This window comes from Musca domestica, unplaced genomic scaffold (assembly GCF_030504385.1).
Source record: "Musca domestica strain aabys unplaced genomic scaffold, Musca_domestica.polishedcontigs.V.1.1 29, whole genome shotgun sequence".
NCBI lineage: Eukaryota > Metazoa > Arthropoda > Insecta > Diptera > Muscidae > Musca > Musca domestica.
In genome coordinates, this window is record NW_026712296.1 from 7,061,209 (window position 1) to 7,086,139 (window position 24,931).

The following is a 24,931-nucleotide window of genomic DNA, read 5'->3' on the forward strand; positions in this document are numbered from 1 at the left end:
ATAATTACGACTTGCTGAAAATTTTGCAGTTTTTTTTGTCCATTTCAACCCCTAAATATATGGCGATTATCTCCAAAAAGAGTAGGCTTCTATTCTGACCCTCATCTTATCCCCATGCAAAATTTCGTAAGGATCGGGCCATAAATGCGATCTGTATATGATATCCTGATATCCTAACTACTTAGTTTTGTTAGCTGTAGAAATATTACCAAATGTTTAATTCAAAATGAAAATATGCCAAAAATATGACAAAATTGAAAAAATATGAGAAAATATTATAAAATCAATATTTTCATCTTTAGAGAGATATTTTTATGCGATTTTTTAGGCGTTTTTTCTTTCTTGCGAAGAGGCCATTCTGAATTAATGTGAACTGTCGAAATCAGTTCAGCCGTTCTCGACATATAAGTGATCTTTCAAGCATATCTTCTTTGATAGACATATATATCGCACATATTTTGCTATATATCTGATTTGATGGATGTTAACATCAATGTAAAGATCGGAGGTAGCCTTGTCATGGCTTTTGATTTCGCCGGGATTTACAATATTCGCGGTTTAATGAAAAATTTTGATTTTTTTCAACACAAAAGATATGGTCTATTTTACCCGCTAAATATTATCCGATGACCACCCAAATTGGTAGGCTTCTTCCCCGCCCTAAACTCTAGCTACATGCGCAATTCCGCGTCGATTGGTCTATAATTGCGACCTGTACAGCAACTGCAAAATCAGGATTTTTTTCAGTTTTTGGTCCATTTCAACCCCTAAATATTATGCGATCATTTCCAAAAGAAATAGGGTTCTATTCTGACCTTAACCCCACCTACATTCTGAATTTCGTGAAGATCAGGCCATAATTGCGACCTGTAGAGTGATTACAAATTAACATGGACAGACGGACAGACGGACAGACGGACGGACGGACATACATAGCTAGATCGACTCAGCTCGGCGAGCTAGGAAGATCCATATATACTTTCCTATATGGGAAACCAATATTTCGAGGTGTTACATAAATTCTGGCCCAATCAAACTTATAATACCCCCAACACATAGTGTTGTAGGGTGTAATTAATAAATAAGCAGACAGTTAAATTTTTAAAAACATAATATTAATTTTTTTTTTTCACCTCTATTATATATATAACTTAAGGCTTCGTTCACCTATTCAATAGCTTAAAACTCATTCTTTTTATATTTACAGGGTCATACCGGACCACATGGTCCTGCTGGAGCTAAAGGCGAACCAGGACAGCCGGGTATACCCGGCATTAGCGGCTCTCCCGGAGCTCCTGGCTTGAAAGGCGATCGTGGTCTACCCGGCGAGATTGGCCCACTGGGGCCACCCGGACCACCAGGACAAATTGTTTATGCGGATACACCATATGGATTACAAAATACGACACAGTGTACTTGCCCGGCTGGTCCGCCTGGTCCAATGGGTCCACGAGGTCCTGCTGGCTATGATGGTGCACCCGGTTTGAACGGTGAGCCTGGTCCAGCTGGATCAATCGGTTTGACCGGCCTGCCTGGCAGTAAGGGCGACAAAGGCGAAAAAGGTTTGCGTGGCTTGACTGGACCGAAAGGTGATCGAGGACCAGAAGGTCCGCCTGGACAGGCCTTTTTCGCTGGTGGTTTCGAAGGCATGGCAATGAATGGCACCAAGGGTGAAAAGGGTGATAAAGGTATGCGTGGTCGTCGCGGCAAACCGGGAACAGCTGGACCAATCGGACCTCCGGGCAAACCAGGTATTATGGGCGAAATGGGACATGCGGTAAGTTATTATGTTTTTTACATGAACACACAATATATATAAATGCAGGTAAAGCATTCAGGTTTCGAATTTAGATATACGACATTTTTTTATATTTTTGGTTTAGATTAAGGCATAGAGTTCCAAATTGCCAATACATGTAGTTACAAATATTTATCGTAATTTTTTCAGCTTATTATGTTACCTATGTCAATATATGTTTTTCCAAAATTATTGCATTTTATATGGAAACTCCTCTTAAGAACAGATCTTAGCCAATTTAATTTTAGCACAATCCGATAAAATTTAAACTCATTGCGAATAAATGAAAAAAAAACAGTAAGGAAAAGTCAAAAGTCAAGCGGTGCCGACTATATGACACCTAACACCACTATGAGCTCCAGTAACAAAAGAATTAATTTGAAGTAGTCCATACTACCTATCGACATTTGGCCTTAGAGCAGTTAGAGGGAACTAATATATGGGAGGAATTTCCAATTCCGAATCGATTTTCACTTAATTTGACGGAGACATTTTTATATTTTATACCAAATATTAAAAAATATACATCGGTACCAAGTTCCACTAAATTGAAACGTACGTCCCGACATTCAGGGCTTAAAGGATATATATGGGAGCTACATTAAAATCTTAGTCGATCTCGATAAAATTTGACAAAGAAATTTCCGGGCTCCATAAGATATTTGGTATACAATATCATTGTTGTCAAACGCATATTACGTATGTGAAGGAATTAAAGACCAAACTGGATGTAACACAAATGTGTGAGCTATACCTATATCTGAACCGATTTTCACCAAAAGTACTTGCCGTTTGGCTGAATTCAGGTAAATTGGACTGATATTGGTCATGTGCTGCACATTTAATCCGAAATCGGTTGAAGATATATATGGGAGCTCAATCCAAATTTCAACTGATCTTGAGACAATTAGGCAGAGGCATTTCTGGGCTGTATCCAATATCTGGTACCAAATATCATTCTTGTGGGGTGTGTATTACGAATGTGAGGGACTTAAACACCAAATCGGATGAAACATATATCTGGTAGCTATAGCTAGATTTGGACCGATTTTCACAAAAAAATTGAAGTATTTTGAAGTGCTGTTAGACTGAATTCGGTCGGATGTCCCAAAATTCAGGTCATTTGGACTGATATTGGCCATTTGGTGCACAATTAATCCGAAATCTGTTGAAGATATATATGGGAGCTATATCCAAATCTGAACCGATCTTGATAAAATTAGGTAAAGGTATTTCCTGGCTGTATCTGATATCTGGTACCAAATATCATTCTTGTGGGGTGCGTATTAGGAATGTGAGGGACTTAAACACCAAATCGAATGAAACATATATATGGGAGCTATAGCTATATCTGCACCGATTTTCAACAAAATTTGAAGTACTTTGAAGTGCTATTAGGCTGAATTCGGTCGGATGTGCCAAAATTCAGGTAATTTGGACTGATATTGGCCATTTGGTGCACAATTAACCCGAAATCGGTTGAAGATATATATGAACCGATATTGATAAAATTTGGCAGAGATATTTCTGATGTCTGGTACCAAAGATCAATGTTGTGAAGAGCATATTGCGAATGTGAGGGACTGAAACACCAAATCGGATGAATATGGGAACCGATTTTCACCAAATTTGATTTACTTGATTCTAGACTGAAGTCGGTCGTATGAGCCAAAATTCAGATCATTTGGTGCAAAATTAATCTGAAATCTCTTAAATATGTCGTTGGGCCAAACAAATAGCGTTTGGAAAATTTCATCTCAATCGGATATGAAATGTGACCTTCAGTCTGTTCACAAAAATACATGGACGGACAGACAGACGGACTGATATACATAAATCGACTCAAAAAGTGATTCTATGAAAATCCTTAAAAGTAACTATGGGTCTATCTCGCTTCCTTCTTCTTACCGCTATGTTGTGTAGGATAAAAATAAAGTGTAGCAAAAAAACGCAATGCAATAATGTCAGAATTGTCAAATGTTCTTCGGCTAATGTTACACTAAGATTTATAATAATTTGATATTATTGATATTTTGTAGATTTTTTATTCATCAGATGGTAAAAATGTCCACGAAAGTTGTTAAATAAGGTCAACATTTATTCTGCTAATTTAATACTTAGTTTTTTTTTTAATTAATTGATTTTATAGATATAAAATAGATTTTTTCAATTCATTTTCTATTTTATACATACATCAGTTGGTAAAAAAGTAAAAAAAAAATATTAATTTAAAAATGAAATATGCTGAACCGATACCTATATAAATTGTATCTGTACTAAAATATATGTCTTATCTCACAACAGGGACGACCCGGAGTACCCGGACCGAAAGGTGATTTGGGGCCGAAAGGAGCCAAAGGCGAACCAGGCGGACGAGAAGGTGTAAGTACAGTTTGAAATCAATTTTTATGTTATTATTTTATCTTTCATAAATTTGAAATATCTGCGTAATGTCGGTGCAATACACAAGATACACAAAATAAGTCCCAAAAAATTATACAATGTGTTTTATCTTCACTGGCTTAATGAATAACACTTCTGCAATAATAACAAAATTTGTCTAACAAATAAGCAGTACAGAAATACAGCCTAAATGGAAACGGAAAAACGTTTTCATAAAATGTATTTCTGTCGGCAGCAGATATGTCATCAGAATCAAAATCTTAGGTAATTCCGTAAAAGAAATACCTGTCAACCTCAAACTTTCATCGCAATCCGATAGGTTTCATCAAACCGCACCGACCACCCCCTGTCAGAGACTTGTCTCTAATTTTCTACCCTGCATGAAGCAGAGGCAATGGTAGTGCCACAACGAGACACTTCTGTCGCAGAAGAGAGAAAGCAGAAGGAGCGATAAAAAATTTAACGTAGCAGAGACTTATGTTAACCTAAATTTTGACAAACTACAGCAACGGTTATATTTTCCTCAGTACAGAAAAAAGTCTTCTCCTTAGGAAGCTGTATATTTGTATTTTTTTCTCGTTTATTTAACCATTAAATTCAGCAGGTAAAACTGAGTGACTGCTCAAAATAAAATAAAATAAAATAAAATGGTTATGACAGAAAGTAAAAGCGAATCAGAGAAGAAAAAAATACACATAAAACAAATCGGATTCGCCAGTTTCTTTATATGAATGTAGATGGGTAAAAAACGCGAAGAAGAAAAAATTGCCACTTAAGAATAAAATAAAACTTTGTAGCAGAGAGGAAAAAGAATGACACTTTAAATGATTTTTGGGGATTAATCTATAAAGGTTTTAGAGGAAAATGTAGAATTTATTTAGCTATGTATTTATAGCCCCAAACAACGAATTTTGTACTGATTGATAATTTTTCATCAGTTTAACATAAACGGTTATCTCTAGATTTCACATGTTTTGTATTTTTATGAAAAAAAAAAAAAAAATAGAAAATGAGACTCTAAAAAACTATTAATATTTTTCTTTGCGTGTGGCTCCCACTTAATATATTTTATAGATGTTACTTTACAGAAAAACAGGAAATTACTGATTTTCGAATTTATCGTATTATTCAGCTAATATAAGGATATGTGTAATCAAGCAGAATTTGAAGATAAATTGAAAAGAAGTACGCAAAGGCATTAGTTGGGCGGGCCAACCAAGTGATAGCCCATGCCAAGTTTCTTTACTTCTGAAACCCTTGCCATTAGATTGTAAGATCATTTAAAGTATGTCATGTTTTGGTCCATTTGATTCTTCAAATGTTGTCAAATATTGTCCCGAAATGTGAACCATTATTGATAATATGACATATGCCCCATTTTTTAGAGCAATGAATGATTAATTAATCTAAAGCTCTGTTCACATTTTCAAAACTCTCTATTAAATATTACGAAATACAACTACAGACTGCTGTCATATCTAAATTAAAAAAAAAAAAAACTAAATTAATGTTAAAATTATTATTAAAAAATCTCAGGATACCAATCCGTTGAACTATTGTGGCTGGAGTATTTTTGGAAGCAAGATTGGTACTAAAAAATACCAAAGTGTCGATCACCTCAAGTAAGTACTTCACCGGGAATGGGCCAAAATACCGCAGAGCACCATTCGGGCAGCGTGTGACGGTTTCATTGACAGTTTGAAGGCCATAATTCGTGCCAAAGGTGACTAATTTAAACAAATCTAACTTATTCTAAAATTTGATGCTATTTCCGACATTTTTTGCTTTCAATAAAATAAAAAAAAAATTAAAAATTATGGCGTTTGACTCATATGATTCACCCAATTTGGGGTTTTATACCCCTCGCATGCGTAATATGCACTCCACACAATGATATTTGGTACTAGATTCAGATTTGGATATAGCTCCTATATATTTTTATCCGATTTCAGGTTTATTATGAACCAAATGGCTAATATCAGACCAAATAGACTGCATTTTGACAGTTCCGAACGAATTCATCCTAACCACAAGTGCTTCAAATTTAGTAAAAATCGGTTCAGATTGAGCTATAGCTCCCATATAAATGTTTCGTCGGATATGGTCCACAACAATGATATTTGATAACGCACACCAGATACTGCTTGAAAATGCTAAATTTTAGCGAGATCGGTTCAGATTTTTATATAGCCTCTACATACATCTTCACCCGATTTTACGGTTATTGCTCACCATATATGTAATATCAGATCAAATTGAATAGATTTCTGCATACTCAGCCATTACCATTCGGTGAAACTCGGTCCGGTGTATCTATTGCTCCAATAAATATTTTTTAATATAATCCTTATCGAAGTCATATCATGCACTATACTGCAATGTTATTTGGTTCATAGGTGGTATGAACTACTTCACTTAATTCTGAATACAAACTTTTTTTACGAGAGCTCTACTCAATACGCATAGTGGTATAGGGTATCATATAGTCGGCCCCGCCCGACATTTGACCTTTCCATACTGGTTATTAAAAAAAAACCTTGTTTATTTCGGAAAAATTTAGCCCTTTCCATAATTCGGTGTATGTGTTCTTATAATTACATTGTAGAATAGCCTATCTGAGTTGTGGAAAATGCCAAGTAGACTTGATAGTAGTGTTTTTTAGATTAAAACCTCAAAGGCATCCCTGCTTCTTAGGCCAAATGTTGTTTGGGACTTTATGTAATTTTGACAATGTACAAAGGTATTCCTATAGTTTCACATATACTTCGCAATGTTTAGGGTAGAGCTTTGGGATTTGATAGAAATTTTTGGATTACATCCACAACCAGTGGTAAAGAAAATGGGACATATAGGTCTGCTTTTTGCATGATTGAAAATGATTTCCAATCATTTTCACGATTTTGCCATGTCTCTCTCATAAATTTGCCAAATATTAGCATTTTGAACTCCTATTATGTAAAAATTATATTTACAAAATGTTATTGATATACCCCATGATATAAATTATTTTGAGGTTCTGGGCCATATTTTTCAATCGATTTGGAGGAAATTTAGTATTTTGGTATCTTGGTGAAAAGAAAACTTTCCGGCTGAATATTGAGGTATATGTTACATCTTTACGATTGAAACTGTACGATTATTGAAATGTCAAATATTGGGAGGTATCGTTATGATAATTTAAGACAATTGAATATCGTGGGCTATATGGACATTTCATTGCCAGGTACCTTAATTCGCGTGGCACCATTATATGAGAAAGATATAAAATCGTGAACCTATATGGCTCATTTTAAATATCAAAATTTTACGGAACCAAAATACGGTTGCGTTGAATTATATAAACCTATTTCATCCCGTTCGAATGTTATTTTCAAAGACGGGCCGGCATGGCTAAATTGTCATACAATCTTCTGCCGATCCAGAATATATACACCATAATGGGGTATTAAATGCTTATTTCGAAGGGTTACTATTCATCCATTATTCTATGGTGAAGGATATAAAAAATAGAGTTATCTTATCAAATGTTTGTGTAGGTTTTTCATAAAAAGAAGTAAATATCGAACAAGTAAAAAAGCAGTAAGTTCGGCCAGGCCGTTTATGGAACGAATAAGGACATTTTCAAAAAATAAAAATAAAATCCATTAAAACTTCTGTTAAAATCTCGGAAGGTGCCGATATATGGGGGGATAAAAGATATTGTGGACCTATATAGACAAATCTATGTCTAGGGATAAAGTACTCACAAATAACTCCTTGTATAGAATTGAAGACAATTCCGTTTAAAAATGTGGCTAAAATCATCAAATATCGAATATCGGGGGGTACCGTTATATGGCGGATATAAGATATCATGGACCTATATAAAAAAATCCCTGTCAGGGGGTAAAGTGTTCACAAAGAACCCCTTGTGTATAATTTTAGACAATTCCGCTGAAAAATGTGGCTAAAATCATCAAAATACCGAATATCGGGGGGTACCGTTATATGGGGGATATACGATATCGTAGTTCTATATAGACCATTCTCTTTCAGGTGGTAAAGTGCCCCTAAAGAACTTCTCGTGTGGATTTTCAGACTATTCTATTAGAAAATGTGGCTAAAATCATCAAAATGCAGAATATCTGAGGATACCGTTATATGGGGGCTATACGATATTGTTGACCTCTATATGATTTTCTTAATTCGTTTAGGCTGTAGCGTGATTACAACAGACGAACAGACGTGCAGGGCTAAATCGTCTTAGAATTTTACACTGATCAAGAATATATATATATATATATATATATATATATATATATATATATATATATATATATATATATATATATATACTATATCTATATATATATACTTTGTTGGGTATAAAATGATTATTTCGATTAGTTACAAACGGAATAACGAACTTAATATACCCTCCATACTATGTATGGTGGAGGGTATAAAAATACATTCGAAACGGTAATGCAATATCGTTTACATTTTTAAAATATCTCAATTTTAGGATTTCATTTTTTAAGAAGGTAGAAACTTGTTTAACTATTTGTATTGTAGATTATTTCAGGCCATATGGAGAATGATTAAATTCGGCAATGCTTGTTTGGTTAAATTTTCTCAATCATTCTAAAATACACGGAACACCTAAGGTGCCACAATATCTTGACTATTAACTTTGCTTGCATGTATGTATAAAATCCATTTCCGTCATACACTCTCTAAGTTGGCCGTTCTACTTTATGTGTGTGTAGGAAAACTGCAAGACTTTAACGACTAATAAAGTCCCTTGTTAACCGCATCCAGAACGAAATTCATAGTGTTAGTGGTTTACTGAATATATGAAGTCGTTACCGAGGCAGTGTCATTTTGATTGCGACGCGACTCTTCTGAACTACTCAACTAGACTACTTCATAGACTCATTACCACAAATACTGGAATATGAAAGAGAACGTGGAGTGGCATACATACATACATAAATGTATAAACTAATGTACAATGTGGTTTCAAAAGGCAAAATGTACATAAAAAATACTCTTTTAATAAAACAAGTTAAAAAGATATACACCCTCAACCAATGTTCGATTATTTAAATATATTTTGACTTCTGTTACGATTATTCAAATTATTGACCCTCTATGGAGTAGGTTCCGAGGTTTGGACTATATTGCTTACTTTCTTCCCTTTATATGTGATAATGTGATGTGTGGTAGCAGATATAGTCAACCGAAGTATTCCATTTTCATACTTCATCTCAAACAGATCAAAATATTGGTCTAGCCAAAATTGCAAGAAAATCGAACATTTATATCCAATTTTATGCGAAATCATAAATTCCATATTCTTCATCCGGTTTCTGGTTGAGAGAAATATTTAGATATAGCAAATTGTAAAGAATCGCTGACTTGTTTCGCAAGATATGATAGATAAGAGAATTGAAAATTGTGATCCTTGTTGTGGGTGCGGTACCAGAAGGGGTTCGCAGATATATATCATCTTCGCAAAAGATCTTTTGTTAACAAAAATTGTTGTGTGTGTGAAATTTCTCTTTCTTGGCGAATCAACGATATGTGGGGGAGATATCGGAAGAAAAATGTCAGATCTCTACCATCTTTACAACAGATCTTGTGTTGCTGGATATATTGAGATGTGTCAAATCTAAATGGAGTCGGATGTTAATTTCGCTCCCTTGTGGGTGAGATACTTGATGGAGTAGACCGATATTGTCCATTTTCTCACCGATGCAAATATTAGGATTTGCAAAGTTGAAGCAAAATCGGATTATCCTTTCTGTTTTTGTGCAGTAAAATATTTTTTTGAAAATTTCCATATTTTGTGGGGGATGTACCAGAAGGTGTGGACCGATATTGCTTATCTCCGAAATCGATCTAAGTTTGATGATAACATTACGATGTACCAAGTTTGGACCAAATCGAATACTCCCATAGAGAGTTGTCGTGCGCACCAGCCAGCCAGCCAGGCAGACATATGGACGGACATCGCTAGATCGATTTCAAATGTCCTGATATGGGTTTGGTCCAAAGAGACCTAGATTCGTAGACCGCATCATATGATATATACCCTCTCTAGGCATATGGCTTAAGTTATAATTAGAAGGTCGTGCGTCCTATTCCAGCAATGGACATTAAAAAAAAATTGAACAAAATGCTTTTGAAGGAATATCTTTTTACACTGGGAACACAATTTACAGCTAATTCAGATTTTACAGCTTCACTTCGACTTTTAATGTACATAATAATGTGTTATTTTGTTTATATGTAAGTGATTGTCAAAAATTGGCCAGAAAACTCCTTATTTGGTAATATTGGTTGCTGGCATATAATTCTTGTCGTACGCTAACAGCGTAGCGATTTTTGCCCTACAAAACCGAATTTCATTCAAATACCCAATTTTAAAGTTGCAGTGGCATGTCATCATAAAAGTAATCGTATATTGGCACTTGGCAAAACGATTTTCTACATGGTAAGAAACCATAGTTCCAATGTTATATTTCTTCGAAAATATATATTATTCAACCTACTGTCCACCATTCATGCATACATACATACATTTATTATACAACTAAAGGACAATGTGTGTAACTGTGCATGTCGCATAGGAAGTTCTTACATTGTTATTTGTAACTCTCAAAATATTATTGTCTCACACACTGGAGTATTAACGTTCCGGTTCCCCTTATGCACAATAATAACGACGACGATGATGAGACTATGAGAATGAAAATGGCAGTGGCTCGGGTCGAATGTGGTAATGATGGTGATACCGGAGTTTATGCGCTGGTTATATATATATATATATACGCTTGTTGTTTTGGCTTGTGTTGTCGTTGTGTTTGTACATGGTAACATGTACAAGTTGTACCAACGCTAAGCTGATGGAAATAGAGAAAAAAGAAACAATCATCCCCATCTGAAATTCAATTTAGGGTTATATACGAACTACAAATGGAACTAATTCTTGTTGTGATGTTATAGGGAATATAAAGGAAAGCTTAAAATCATAAACATGTGAATATATACGACTCTTGTTGTTATGAGTTTTTTCCCCCACAAAACTAATAAGGTAATATATGAGGTAAAACGAGAGAAATGTTGATGAAGTAAATTAGCATTATTGTGAGATAAAATGCAATTTTACAATATTCACAGGAAAACACAGCAGATTATGAAAGTGTACCGGCATTTTTAAAGTTTACATCGCAAAGTAGACTTCTTTTGCATTTTTTTCGATTAAAATTTTTTTAAATCCTTGCATTTAAGGTACATATCATCTTCGGCAATATTATTAACAACAATCCAAAAATTTTTTTGGTCCGCAAATTTTATTCCCACGTCACCAAAGTATTTTTTTCAAAATATTTTTTAAAAACTGCCTTTAATCTGGATTGTAGAAGTCAGAATATCCTACGAAATTATTTGTCATGCAAATCATGTGGGTTTAAACAAAATTATCCCATGGTATTGCTTCAAAAAATTCACAATAAGTCAAAAAAAATGTGCATAATAAAATTTTTGATCATTTTTTCTTCGCACATTCGAGTCTACGCAAATTGGTAAAAGAAAAAAATATTGTACACAAAATTTCTCTCAAAATAAAACGTTTATCTAAGAACTATCAAGTTCCCGGTACTTCGCCAGCGAAAAGTCCACCATAACATTTTAGATTCTTTCATGAAGATCATGTAATTTGCCCCAATACCAAATTGTGTATCCATCCAACAGTAATCCAAAATTAGTACCATTTAGTACTTTTTGAACAATTAGAGTATACATTTCCAAAACCACCTCATATCTCTCATCTACAGACACCAATATAAAATTTCAAAATTTCAGCCCTATTCTTTCGCCCAATATAAAATTTCGTACTCTTTATTACTTGTCGTACAAGTATAGTACACATCTCCACACCGCCTCCATATGCTCAAATTTCCAAAACCATCTCCACATGGACATCGACCTTATTATCAAATTTCAGATTTCAAGCATTATTTATTCACCTAATAACAAATTGTAATATATTTAAAGTTTTTTTGCTCTATCCGCTCATATAATACCAATTTATAGCATTTTAAAAGTTTAGTAATTTTCATTACCTTAAAGTTCCAAATCTTTGATACAGCAATCCTGTACTCCATCGATTCACCGATTATTCCAAAAAAATTTCAATTTGTAGTACATTTTACTACTTTTCGTATCCTTTTTAGTACTTTTTTGCAAAAACCTGGCCTTATTACACACCTACTCATTAAGACTGACCCTCGTGCAGAATTTCAAGATTCCGTTTTGAGCCGTTTCATCTGGGTGCTGTTTTTCGACCCGTCAGATATTTCACTACTCCTTTATATATATCCAAGTTTAACGGATTTGTAAAAATTACATTATAAGTGTATATTTTAACCAGTAAAGAAAGTCTTAAAGTCAGGCGGGCATACACCACTTTGCTTTGCCCAAACTCGTCAAAAATTTAGCAAAGGTATATCTGACCTGTATTTGATATATTTCCCCAAATATAGTTGCTACAGATGGCAAATTACGGCTACAAAGGACAAAAATAATAAATCGGATAAAAAATATTTAGGAGCTATAGCTACATCTGAACCGATTTAGATCAAATTTGGTATACTTATTTTCAGGCGAAGTTTGGTCGTATGTGCACTGATATTAATCAGTTCAAATAGTATGGAATTTTGCACTTTTAGTGCACAATAAAAGGCAAATCGGACGAAGATATATATGGGAGCTATATCTAAATTTTGGCCGATTATCTTCAATTTCAATAGGGTTCGTTCTTGGGTCAAGCAAATGGTTTGCGCAAAATTTTATCTGAAACGGGCAATAACTGCGAACTGTATCTTGTTTACAAAAATGCATGCACAGATGAACGGACGGACTGTCGGATATGCATTAATCGGCTCAGAATATGATTCTATGCAGATCATCAAATGGAACTATGGATCTATATCGTTTCCTTTTGCCTGTAAAAACAAATGAACAAAGACATAATACCCTGACCACCATGTGGTGTAGGGTTTAAAAATTTATTTACCTTTTTACTCTCCCTCTCTCCCTAATACTTTATTTTTTTTTTTCGAGAAAGTTCCAAAGGAGGAAATATTCTTGGTCAAATTTTATTGTGAGTCTTTGAAAGAGCTGTACATCTATTCATAATAATTTGTAATGACCCTACAGGTGGCAATTATAGGTCAATTCCTACGACATTTTTAATTAAGTTAGGGTTAGGGGCACAATCGAGAGATGATCCGATATAGTGGGAGGATTGAATGTACCAAAAACCAAATTATACCTGATCGCTTTATTGACAATGTTCCATTGCGAACTCTTAATACAGAATTTGAAACAATTCAATTAGAAAATGTGGCTTATATTGTTAGAATAGCATATAACGGGCAGTATGTGCAAAATGTTAGCCTTCTATGTCAATTTGTTTCAAAAATACAACATATGGATGGTCACACAGGCAGACATCTCTAAATCGGCTACATACTCCGCAGGGTCTAATGTGAATATTTCAAGGTTTTACAAACAGAGTAACATAGTATTGTGGCATGTATATAAAAAGGAAAATTTTCAATGTGAATGTTATCAAATTTTATTAATTTCAAATCTGAAATAAAATAATGCTGGAATTTAATTTGAGTAAAGAAAAATCGTATTCCATTTTGTATACCCTACAACACTTTGTGTTATGTAACACCTCGAAATATTGATTTCCCACATAGGAAAGTATATATGGATCTTCCTATCTCGCCGAGCTGAGTCGATCTAGCTATGTATGTCCGTCCGTCCGTCTGTCCGACTGTCCAGGTTAATTTGTAATCACTCTACAGGTCGCAATTATGGCCCGATCTTCACGAAATTTAGAATGGAGGTGGGGAAAAGGTCAGAATAGAACCCTGATCGCACAATATTTAGGGGTCGAAATGGACCAAAAACTGAAAAAAATCCTGATTTTACAGTTGCTCTACAGGTCGCAATTATGGACCAATCGACGAGGAAATTAGCATGGGGCTAAATCTTCGGGCTGGGCAGAAGCCTTCCGATTTTGATGGTCATCGGGTAATATTTAGTGGGTGAAAAAGACTATAATATTTGTGATAAATAAAAGTCAAATTTCCATTATACCGCGAATATTTTTAGTCCCGGCGAAATCATAAATAGACGAACAGGTCAATTCTGACCGTTACGTAGATGCCGATAGTAAATATATCGGATATATATAGCGAAGTATATACAATGTGTATATAGAAGGAAAGGAATGTTAGATGGAATGCTTATATCTCAAGAATGGCTGGACCGATTTTGACAAATTTTGTCAATTCAGAATGCCCTCTTGACATAAAAGTATAAAATCTAAATAATAAAAAAATAAGTCAAAAATGATTTTAATATAGATTTTTTAGTATTTTGTGACATTTTTTCATTTTTTTCCTATTTTTTATCGCATGCGATTTTTTCAATTTAACTTATAATATTAATGTGTACATTTTGTAATATTTTTCCACCTTACAACACAGGTTTAGGATATTATATACATATTGCAATTATCGTCCGATCCTCACGAACAGGGTAGGGTTAGGCTCAGAAGGGCTAGGCCTATTGTTTTCAAAGATGTCCGCAATATATTTAGGGGTTGAAATGGACCAACAACTAAAAATGTTCCTGATTTTGCAGCCGATATAAAGGTCATAAAGAGAGTTTAGGACAGCGTGTAGAATGGACCACTACTTTTGTCTGAAAAATACCAACATTACTTACAGGCGATAGCCGAAATACACAAAATGCGAAATTCTGCCTTTTTCTGCTGATTTCTTTGACGAATATAGCCAAACATCGTAGACAAGAAGATCGTATAGAGTCTAAATAGAGTCTAAATTTGGAGATACAGAGGAGCCTCTTGCTTAAATAAATATTGGGCAAATGTCCCTGGTCTAAATGCTAGGGTAATATCTGGGCAGTGCTCCGTCTCATAATTTCAAAAGCGAAATCCTCCAAAATGGATTTGGACATAAGGGGGCTTCTAACATATTGTAGTGTTGTAGGGTATCACATGGTCGGCCCCGCACGACTATAGCCTTTGCTTACTTGTTTATATATGCAGACCAATATAAGTCTAGCTTATAGTCATCATCGTCCAAAAGATATCCTTCAAACATAGGTTTATTGATACATCATAGTTGAGTAGAGAATCAAAAAATATGAAAAAAAGAGTAACCTCTTTTAGTAATGCTCTCAACGCTTCAAAAGTCTTAGAGATAAATTTAGTAACAAGCTCCATAACGAATGTGAATGACTCTAAAGACACCATTATTCGTATTTTTACCCCAGATTATTGCACTGTGTGTGCGTCTCATTTCCTTAGCGGCAGAATAGAACAAAACAACAAAAAGAACACAAAACAAACCCCTGCAACAAAAAGAAAACAAGGATGTATATATTACGGCAAAACGGTATGTATTACCATAAATGACAGTCACTCCTCCTTAGCCTGTTGACTGTTTCATAATTTGCGTTTACCCCAGCTTAACTATGTATGTGTATAAAATTTTCTTTGCTATTTCTGGATTCAGTCTTGTTACAAAGTCTCTTTGTAAAGCCACTGACGGAGTGATTGTAAGACATCGTATTCCCGAGGATGAGTTTAATGAGGCATATTGTCGTTTTTTTATTTTTTTATATTTTTATGTTTGCTAGTATTTGTAAGTCACTAACAAGGGCATCGGTCTACGACATCGTCCCATTGTCATAAAGTATCCTTTTTATGTCATTCGTCTATAAGGGTACTTAAAAGTGCTAGTGCCATTACCGGTAGTGCATATAATATGTTTGCAATGACTAAAGTCCTAACTCTGTGATTGTGGCTAAAGATAAGTGGGAAAGTAGCTTAGTGCGGTTTGAATTTGAAATCAGTTGGATCATATAGGTATATGGGAGCTATATCTTAAACTGAATCGATTCTGGATTTTAAAAACGCATTTTTGGGTTCCACGTGATCATTAATAGTAAATATCATTGCTGTAATGCGCATGTTATGACTGTGGGAAATCTGAAATATAAAACGGGATAAAACATATATATTTGAGAGTAGTCCAAAATTAGAAAAATTTTTTAACAATTGCAGTTGGGTTCATCATACACTTGGCCGCTGTTACAAACATTATTTGTTTTTTTTTTTTTATCAACTTGTATGTGCGTCGGCTAACTCTTCGTACTTTCTAAATTTTTATATCCTCAGCCATATGGCTACAGTGGGTATATATCATTTGATATGACCATAACGGTTTTATATTCTATGTCTCCTTGGACCAAATCCGTTGTTATTGTCAAATTTAGATCGAGTTCGGAGATGGGCAATACTCCTTCTGGTACTGACATTTTCATAGAAAATAATTTAAATCGTAGAAAGAGAAAGAAATTTTGGCTAACCTTAGAATACCAAATATTTTTGTCAGTGCTAGTTCAGGTACGAAAATTGACAATATCGTCCCAATCCATCATTTACCTCCCCTACAGCGGGTCAAGATTTTGAAAAGTTACGTCTCTTAAAAAATGAGAAATCACAGTCTGATTGTCTTCAATATTCACACATCCCAATGTTTTTATTAACACAAGATTTAGTGCGATGATGGGATATATCGGTCGAATTGAGCCTCTGATTTCTTTCAAACTCGACACACCTCAATATTTCCATCAACGCAAGATCTGGTGTAAAGATGGAATATATCTGTTGACTCCCTCAATATTTTCTCTCATACTCCTAAAAGACATAGACGACATCTGCTGATTCGAATTTTTTCGATAATAAACAGAGAGAGAATTTCTTCGTCTCTATTTTCATTAGTCTATGAATATACAGGGAGAGATAAAATAAAAAAACTTCAACAATATCAAACGCCATTGTTTTACATTTTTTATATTTTATTGAACGAAAGCAAAAAATGTCAGAAATAGCTTAAATATTTAGAATAACTATAGATTTGTTCGAATTTGTCACATTAGGCGCGAATTATGGCCTTCAAACGGCCAATGAAACCATCACACGATGCCCGAATGTTGCTCTGCGGTATTTTGGCCCATTCCCGGCAAAGCGCTTGCTTGAGGTGATCGACACTTTGGTATTTTTAGTGCCAACCTTGCTTTTCAAAATACTCCAGATACAATAGACAAACGGATTGCTATCCGGAGATTTTGTTGGCCATTGTGCGCTGGAAATGAAGCGAGAAACCTCATTTTGTAACCATTCATTGGTGGTGCGTGTTGAGTGTAATGGCTGAGTCCTGTTGGAGTGTCCAAGGTCTGCGGCCAAAATGTTTGCGTGCCCAAGGCTTTAATACACACTCCAGAATGTTTTAGCGATAATATTCTGCATTTATTCTGATGTCATGGTCGATTAATACGAGCGGAGAGCGACCATCGGCTGTTATGGCGGCTTACACCATCATCATGGCCGGCGCTTGAGTTCTGGTGGCCAACCGAAGATGCACACTTTCAGCTGTCACTATCATTTTGTTTATTTACAAACTGCTGCACAACAAATATTTTCTCATCGGAGAAAGCCAAATTCGACAGTTCACCACTTTCGGCCAAGCGGAAAAAATATTTAGCTCTTTTGAGTCTATTTTCTTTCTGTTGCGGTGTAAGTTCTTGTACTTTTTGAAATTTCAATGGCTTTACCCCGAGCTCATTCTTCAATATTTGCCGAATGGAATATTACGATATGTTCAGCTCACGAGCCATTTTTCGGCTTCTTTACTTTTCGAACCATTTCTGCTGATGTTGATATTTTCTTCCGTCCACATCCTTGAACTAGGGCTACGCTACCAGTATCACGGTAACGATTGATGGTACGAGATACAAAAGATTTATTCACATTTAAATGTTAGAGTGCTCTAACTTGTGGCTTTCCAGCCAAATATAAGTACATCACACCATCACGCTAGAATTCCATCACGAATAACTTTTTTCTGGAATATTCTCACCAAAATTTTTAACTTGTTATGTTTGCCGACACTCTTTTCCCCCGATAGTCATTCATTGGTACGATAAATTCAAGTTATTTCGGCTTATAGATATTTTTTGGATGACCTGTATTGCCATTACATGTGGCCTTCTGTAATGGAGAAAATAAGTTCATTGGATTTACCGTTGAAATAAACCATTATTTTGAACATACATATAGCGCAAATGCATTATCTTTTATTAAGTTATTCGGCTTATGTGCTCCTAATCATTTGTTACCAAATAAGTTTGTCATTCCTTGGTTACAACAAGGAATAACTACTTATGCGTTGAATATTTGTGGCCAAGTGATAACTACCTATTTCGAGTAGTTAGTAACCTGATGTGTAATGATTATTTTTGCTCTGATGTATTTATACCCTACAACACTATGTGTTGGGGGTATTATAAGTTTGGTTGGGCCAAAAATTGTGTAACACCTCGAAATATTGGTTTCCCACATAGGAAAGTATATACGGATCTTCCAATCTCGCCGAGCTGAGTCGAAAAGAATAAAATCTAAAAAAATCGCATAAAAAGATGCCGATAATGATGTTAATACAGATTTTGTAGTATTTTGTAACATTTATTTTATTTTTTCATATTTTTTTATCGCTGCGATTTTTCCAATTTGACTTACAATATTGAATTGTATATTTTGTTATATTTTTTACAACACAGGTTGGGGTTGTTATATACATGTTGCAATTATCGTCCGATCCTCACGAAAATTTTCACAAGGGTAGGGTTTGGCTCAAAAGAGCTAAGCCTATTGTTTTCAAAGATGTCCGCAATATATTTAAGGGTTGAAATGGACCGAAAACAGAAAAAATTTCTAGATCACACAATTGAAGCGAATCGACACGCCTGAGAAGAGAGTTAAGGACAGGGAAGAATTCTTGCATTTTGGATGACCATAGGATTATATTACGCTGTATACTGGACCACAACATCTAACATCACGACGGAGTGCATAAATACTGGGTATATATCCCTGTTCAAAATGCTAAGGGTAATATCTGGGCAGCGCTCTATGACAAAATTTCAAAAGCGAAATCTTCCAAAATGGATTTAGACATAAGGGGGCTTCTAACATATTGTAGTGTTGTAGGGTATCACATGGTCGGCCCCGCACGACTATAGCCTTTGCTTACTTGTTTTATACTCTTATTGTTTAGGCAAAAGTTTTGTTTTTTTTTTTTTTTTTTTTTTTTTGACGCTAATCTAATTCCATTGTCATTCACCTTTTCACAAATCAATGACTACATTTTTGTCCATTAATTATATGCTCTACGAAAGTTTCTAAAAACAATCTGCTGCCTGTGCCACAACATTGTTGGCCGATTATTTCATGTCTTCATCATTCCTTTCCATCCATCCAACTAATTGTACAATCATTGCCATTGTGAAAGTTTGGGCATAGTTAAGACCATTACGGCTTACCTTTTTGTCAACTAATTGACAATAATATGTAATAATGACAGGTTTTGTTTGAAACCAACTTACTGCTATTGTCAGTTTGGGATTAACTAAACAATTATTTGATAATAGAAAACAAAGCGTAGAAACAAAGGTTGAACGAAAAAGAAAAAACCTCCCACCACTTGTTTGTTTTGTTTTCTTTTTATGTACCCATAAATGCAAAGATTGAATAAAACTATGTTGATATGACAGGAGTTCACAACCAAATTTATTTAAAGCAACAATTGTTGATTGAATTCTTTTTATTTTGTTCTTTTTCTTATACAGCCTAAAGGAGAAAAAGGAGATCGTGGTACCGATGGTCGTGATGGCAAGCCTGGTCCACCAGGTTTACCCGCAGCATCTGGAGAAGGTGTACAATATGTTCCTATGCCAGGACCACCTGGTCCTCCCGGCCCTCCTGGACCACCCGGCCTGCCGGGACTTTCAATATCTGGACCAAAAGGTGAACCCGGCGTCGATTCTAGAAGTGGCTATTATGGTGATGCTTCATATTATGGTCGACCAGGTGAGTAATTGCAAATAATTTGCTATATACGAAATTGATTTATATAGTTGTAATGTTTTATTATATAATATATACTGGCAAGTAGTTTATTATGATGTACGGATACAGATCTCTTTAAAAAAAAACGTCATACGTACGATATTAATAGCTATAGACTTCCTAATGGACAAAATCTTCTTATATTTTTTTGGAAAATCTCAGTAAAATTTTCCAAACAAATTGGGTAAAAACCATTTGAAAACAAGTAAGCAAAGGCTACAGTCGAGCGGGGCCGACCGTTGAATACCCTACAACACTATAATAAACGATACTGTTTATATAGGCGAGATACTCGAAAGAATTCCACAAGATATTGTGACAAATTATAAAAGAAAACCATCAGGTTTTGTTCTCTAATTTTCGAATAATAGCAACTTAAACTAATTTGCTCATTTCCAATTTATTGGTAGATATTGCACTTAAATGGTCTTCCTAGATCTGGACCTATAATCTCTCAGAAGTGGCAAAAGATTAACATTTATTATTGGGTTTTGACTGAAACGCATCTATATGAGATACAGACATTTGACTATATTCTTCCACGAAATCAGCGTTAACGAAATAGTCAGAAGTGTGTCTTCCCTGTATTTGTGAATTCTACAAAGAGTCACTGGAATGGACATTTTCGTATTTTGTCTACAAAAGTTGGCAAACTATTTCACACATTGAATACTTTTGGATGGCCATCCAAAACTGCTTGGCTTTTGCAATGTCCGGTAACCCCCATTCAAATGTGCGTGAGGATCGGGCGATAATAACGACCTGCTGACAATTTTGCAGTTTTTTGGTCCATTTCAACCCTTAAATATATAACGATCATCTCCAAAAAGAGTAGGCATCTATTCTGACCCTCATCCATGCAAGGATCGGGCCATAAATGCGATCTGTATATGATATCCTGATATCCTAACTACTTAGTTTTGTTAGCTGTAGAAATATTACCAAATGTTTAATTCAAAATGAAAATATGGCAAAAAAATATGACAAAATTGAAAAAATATGAGAAAAGGTTACAAATTCAATATATTCTTCTTTAGAGAGATATTTTTATGCGATTTTTTTGACGTTTTTTCTTTCCTAACAAGAGGCCATTCTGAATTAATGAGAACTGTCGAAATCAGTTCAGCCGTTCTCGACATATAAGAGATCTTTCAAGCATATCTTCTTTGATAGACATATATATCGCACATATTTTGCTATATATCCGATTTGTTGGATGTTAACATCAATGTAAAGGTCAGAAGTAACCTTGTCATGGCTTCGTGATTTCGGCGGGATTTAAAATATTCGCGGTTTAATGAAAAATGTTGAATTTTTTCAACACAAATGATATGGTCTATTTTACCCGCTAAATATTATCCGATGACCACCCTAATTGGTAGGCTTCTTCCCCGCCCTAAACTCTAGCTACATGCGAAATTCCGCGTCGATTGGTCTATAATTGTGACCTGTATAGCTTCTGCAAAATCCGATATTTTTTCAGTATTTGGTCCATTTTAACCCCTTAACATTTGGCGATCATCTCCAAAAGAAATAGGCTTCTATTCTGACCCTAGCCCCACCGACGGACAGACGGACGGACGGACATACATAGCTAGATCGACTCAGCTCGGCGAGCTAGGAAGATCCATATATACTTTCCTATATGGGAAACCAATATTTCGAGGTGTTACATAAATTCTGGCCCAATCAAACTTATAATACCCCCAACACATAGTGTTGTAGGGTATAACAAGTAAAATTAAGGAAATAACTAGGGCTACCTTTTTCTTTTTTTTTTTTTTTCATTAACCTTTTTCTCTGTCAAGGTTAACGTATCCACATATTTTTGTAAGAACGTTTCATTTTCTATGTGAACCAGAAATATAAAATTTTCCTGATGTGAAGATCGGCTTTTGGATCTGGTTTTTTCAATTAAAGCCGGTGATGAAAGGTTATAAGTCGGGCGGGGCGGTCTATATGATACCCTACACAGCTACGCATATTTAGTACAGCTACTCCTAACACATAAACGTATGAATTGTGTAAGGTACATCGGACCAACTATGAAGCTTATTTGAATACATAAAATGACTTCGACAAGATGGGACCAGAGTTTCACCAAATGGAACATTTCTATTGAATGTGCAAAAATCCATCCAATTTGGACTGATATTACATATTTGTTCATAATAACGGTGAAATCGGATGAGGTTATGGAATGGAAGCTATATTCTAATCTGAACCGATCTTCATAAAATTTGCAAAGGTATTTCTTAGTTGGTATCTGTTACCTAATATCATAGTCGTAGAGTACATATTACTGTTATATGGGAGCTATAGCCATATCTAAGTCGATTTTCAAATACATAGTACTTGCTTCTAGGCTGAATTCTGACGTATGTGCCAAAATCCATTCGATTTGGGCTGATATTAAACATGTGGGGCACAAAACCTGAAATCGGATAAAGTTATATATGGGAACTATATGCAAATCTGAGAGGATCTCTATAAAATTGTGCCCAAGCATTTCTGAGATATTTGAGATATCTGGTACTTCATCTTCAAATTTAGACTCATCTATATGATTTGCTTGTCTACGATATTTGGCTATATTCGTCAACGAAATCAGCATCAAAAAGCCAGAAGTTCGCCTTGTCCTTGTAGTGGTCCATTCCACCCGATGTCCTAAACTCTAATTTAATGAGAGATTTCGTGTCCTTAGATTTCTATTCGTGACCTTTTTAACGGCTGAAAAATCAGGAACATTTTTATTTGTTGGTCCATTTCAACCCCTAAATATATTGCTGATATCTTTGAAAACTATAGGCCTACCCCTTCTGCGTCTAAAAATGTGAACATTTTCGTGAGGATCGGACGATAATTGCAATCTGCATATAATAACTCCAACCTGTGTTGTAAGATGAAAAAATATTGCAAAATAGACACTTCAATATTAAAAATCAAATTGAAAAAATAGCATGCGATAAAAAATATGAAAAAATAAAAAAATGTCACAACATGCTACAAAATCTATATTAACACCATTATTGGTATCTTTTTATGCGAATTTCTTAAATTTTATTCTTTTAGGCCAGGAGGGCATTCTGAATTGACAAAATTTGTCAAAATCTGTCCAGCCATTCTTGAGATATAAGCATTCTAGATAACATCCCCTTCCTTTGTAGATACACATTGTATATATTTCGCTATATATATCCTATATATTTATTATTGGCATCTACGTAACGGTCAGAATTTACCTGTTCGTCTATTTGTGATTTCGACGGAATTACAAATATTCGCGGTTTAAGGAAAAATTTTTCTTTTAAACAAATAGTATGGACTATTTCACTCACTAAGTATAACCCGTTGACCATCAAAATTGGAAGGCTTCTGCCTAGCCCAAATCTCTAGCCCCGTGCTAAATTCCGCTTTGATTGGTCTATAATTGCGATCTGTAGAGCAACTGCAAAATCATTCAATTTTTCAGTCTTTGGTCCATTTCACCCCCTAAATATTATGCGTTCATCTCCGAAAGAAATAGGGTTCTATTCTGGACCCAGTCCCACCTACATTTTCAATTTCATGAGAATCCGGCCATAATTGCGACCTGTAGAGTGATTACAAATTAACATGGACAGACGGACGGACATACATAGCTAGATCGACTCAGTTCGGCGAGATAGGAAGATCTATATATACTTTCCTATGTGGGAAGCCAATGTTTCGAGGTGTTACATAATTTTTGGCCCAATCAAACTTATAATACCCCCAACACATAGTGTTGTAGGGTATAAAAATTGAATGATCATCATATATGGGAGCTATAGCTATATCTTAACCGGAACCCAAATTTTATATACTTACTTCCAAGCTCAATTCGGAGGCATGTGCCAAATTCCATTCATATTACACATTTGGTGCACAATAAAAGAAGAATTGGAATTATATGAGAGCTATATCCAAATCTAATCCGATTATCTCCAATTTTCAATAGGGTTTACGTTATTCGATGCACATCATCAGAAGGAACTATTGGTCTACAAAAATTCTTATTCTTCTTGTTACAATCAGATGTACAAAGACATAGTACCCAGACCACAGTGTAGTGTAGTGTATAAAAGGTAACCAGTTGTCATATACGACTTGGATACGCTAAACTTATCTTCTTTCAAGGCAGTTATACTCATGTAGCCTTTAAAACCTTGGGGAGATTCATTCTCCACATTTTTTACTTTTCAACGACTTGCCAGTGTTAGGAATTTCTATCATTAAACATAAGCTATAACTTAACGCTAAGTAATTAAATATATTTCAATTCATTCATTTTTTTATTTCATTTAACTCGTAATAATGCCAGAACCTACTGCTTTTTCTTATTTCCCCCAAACATTTGTTACACAAAACTTGAACCCAATCCAATAAAAAACTGCACCAACAACACACTGTCCCAAAAAAATACTTTAAAATATTCACGTTCACTGCCAAACATTTTTTACACTTTAGACGAACTTAAAGCTCTGCGTGAACTGCAAGATTTAAGAGATCGCCCGGATAAAAGTTCGGGTAAAGAAATTCATTACATTTTTTTTCACATTTTCATGAATTAGATGTTCTTACCATGTCAAATTATTGCGCACAATGTTCTTCTTCTTTAATTTGCTGTAGCTTAATATTTTTTTTTTTTT

At 34.9% G+C, this 24,931-nt stretch overlaps 1 protein-coding gene across 5 annotated transcripts in view; it reads left to right on the forward strand.

Moving 5' to 3' along the window:
- The window catches only part of LOC101889444 (collagen alpha-1(XVIII) chain), a 662,143-nt gene that overhangs the window by 474,883 nt on the left and 162,329 nt on the right, over positions 1-24,931 (forward strand). For all 5 annotated transcript variants that reach the window (XM_059124488.1, XM_059124489.1, XM_059124490.1 and 2 more), the window contains 3 exons: positions 1,208-1,777; positions 4,103-4,180; positions 19,982-20,222. In XM_059124488.1, the coding sequence (XP_058980471.1) occupies positions 1,208-1,777; positions 4,103-4,180; positions 19,982-20,222 (889 nt within the window). The remainder of the gene's footprint in view (positions 1-1,207; positions 1,778-4,102; positions 4,181-19,981; positions 20,223-24,931) is intronic.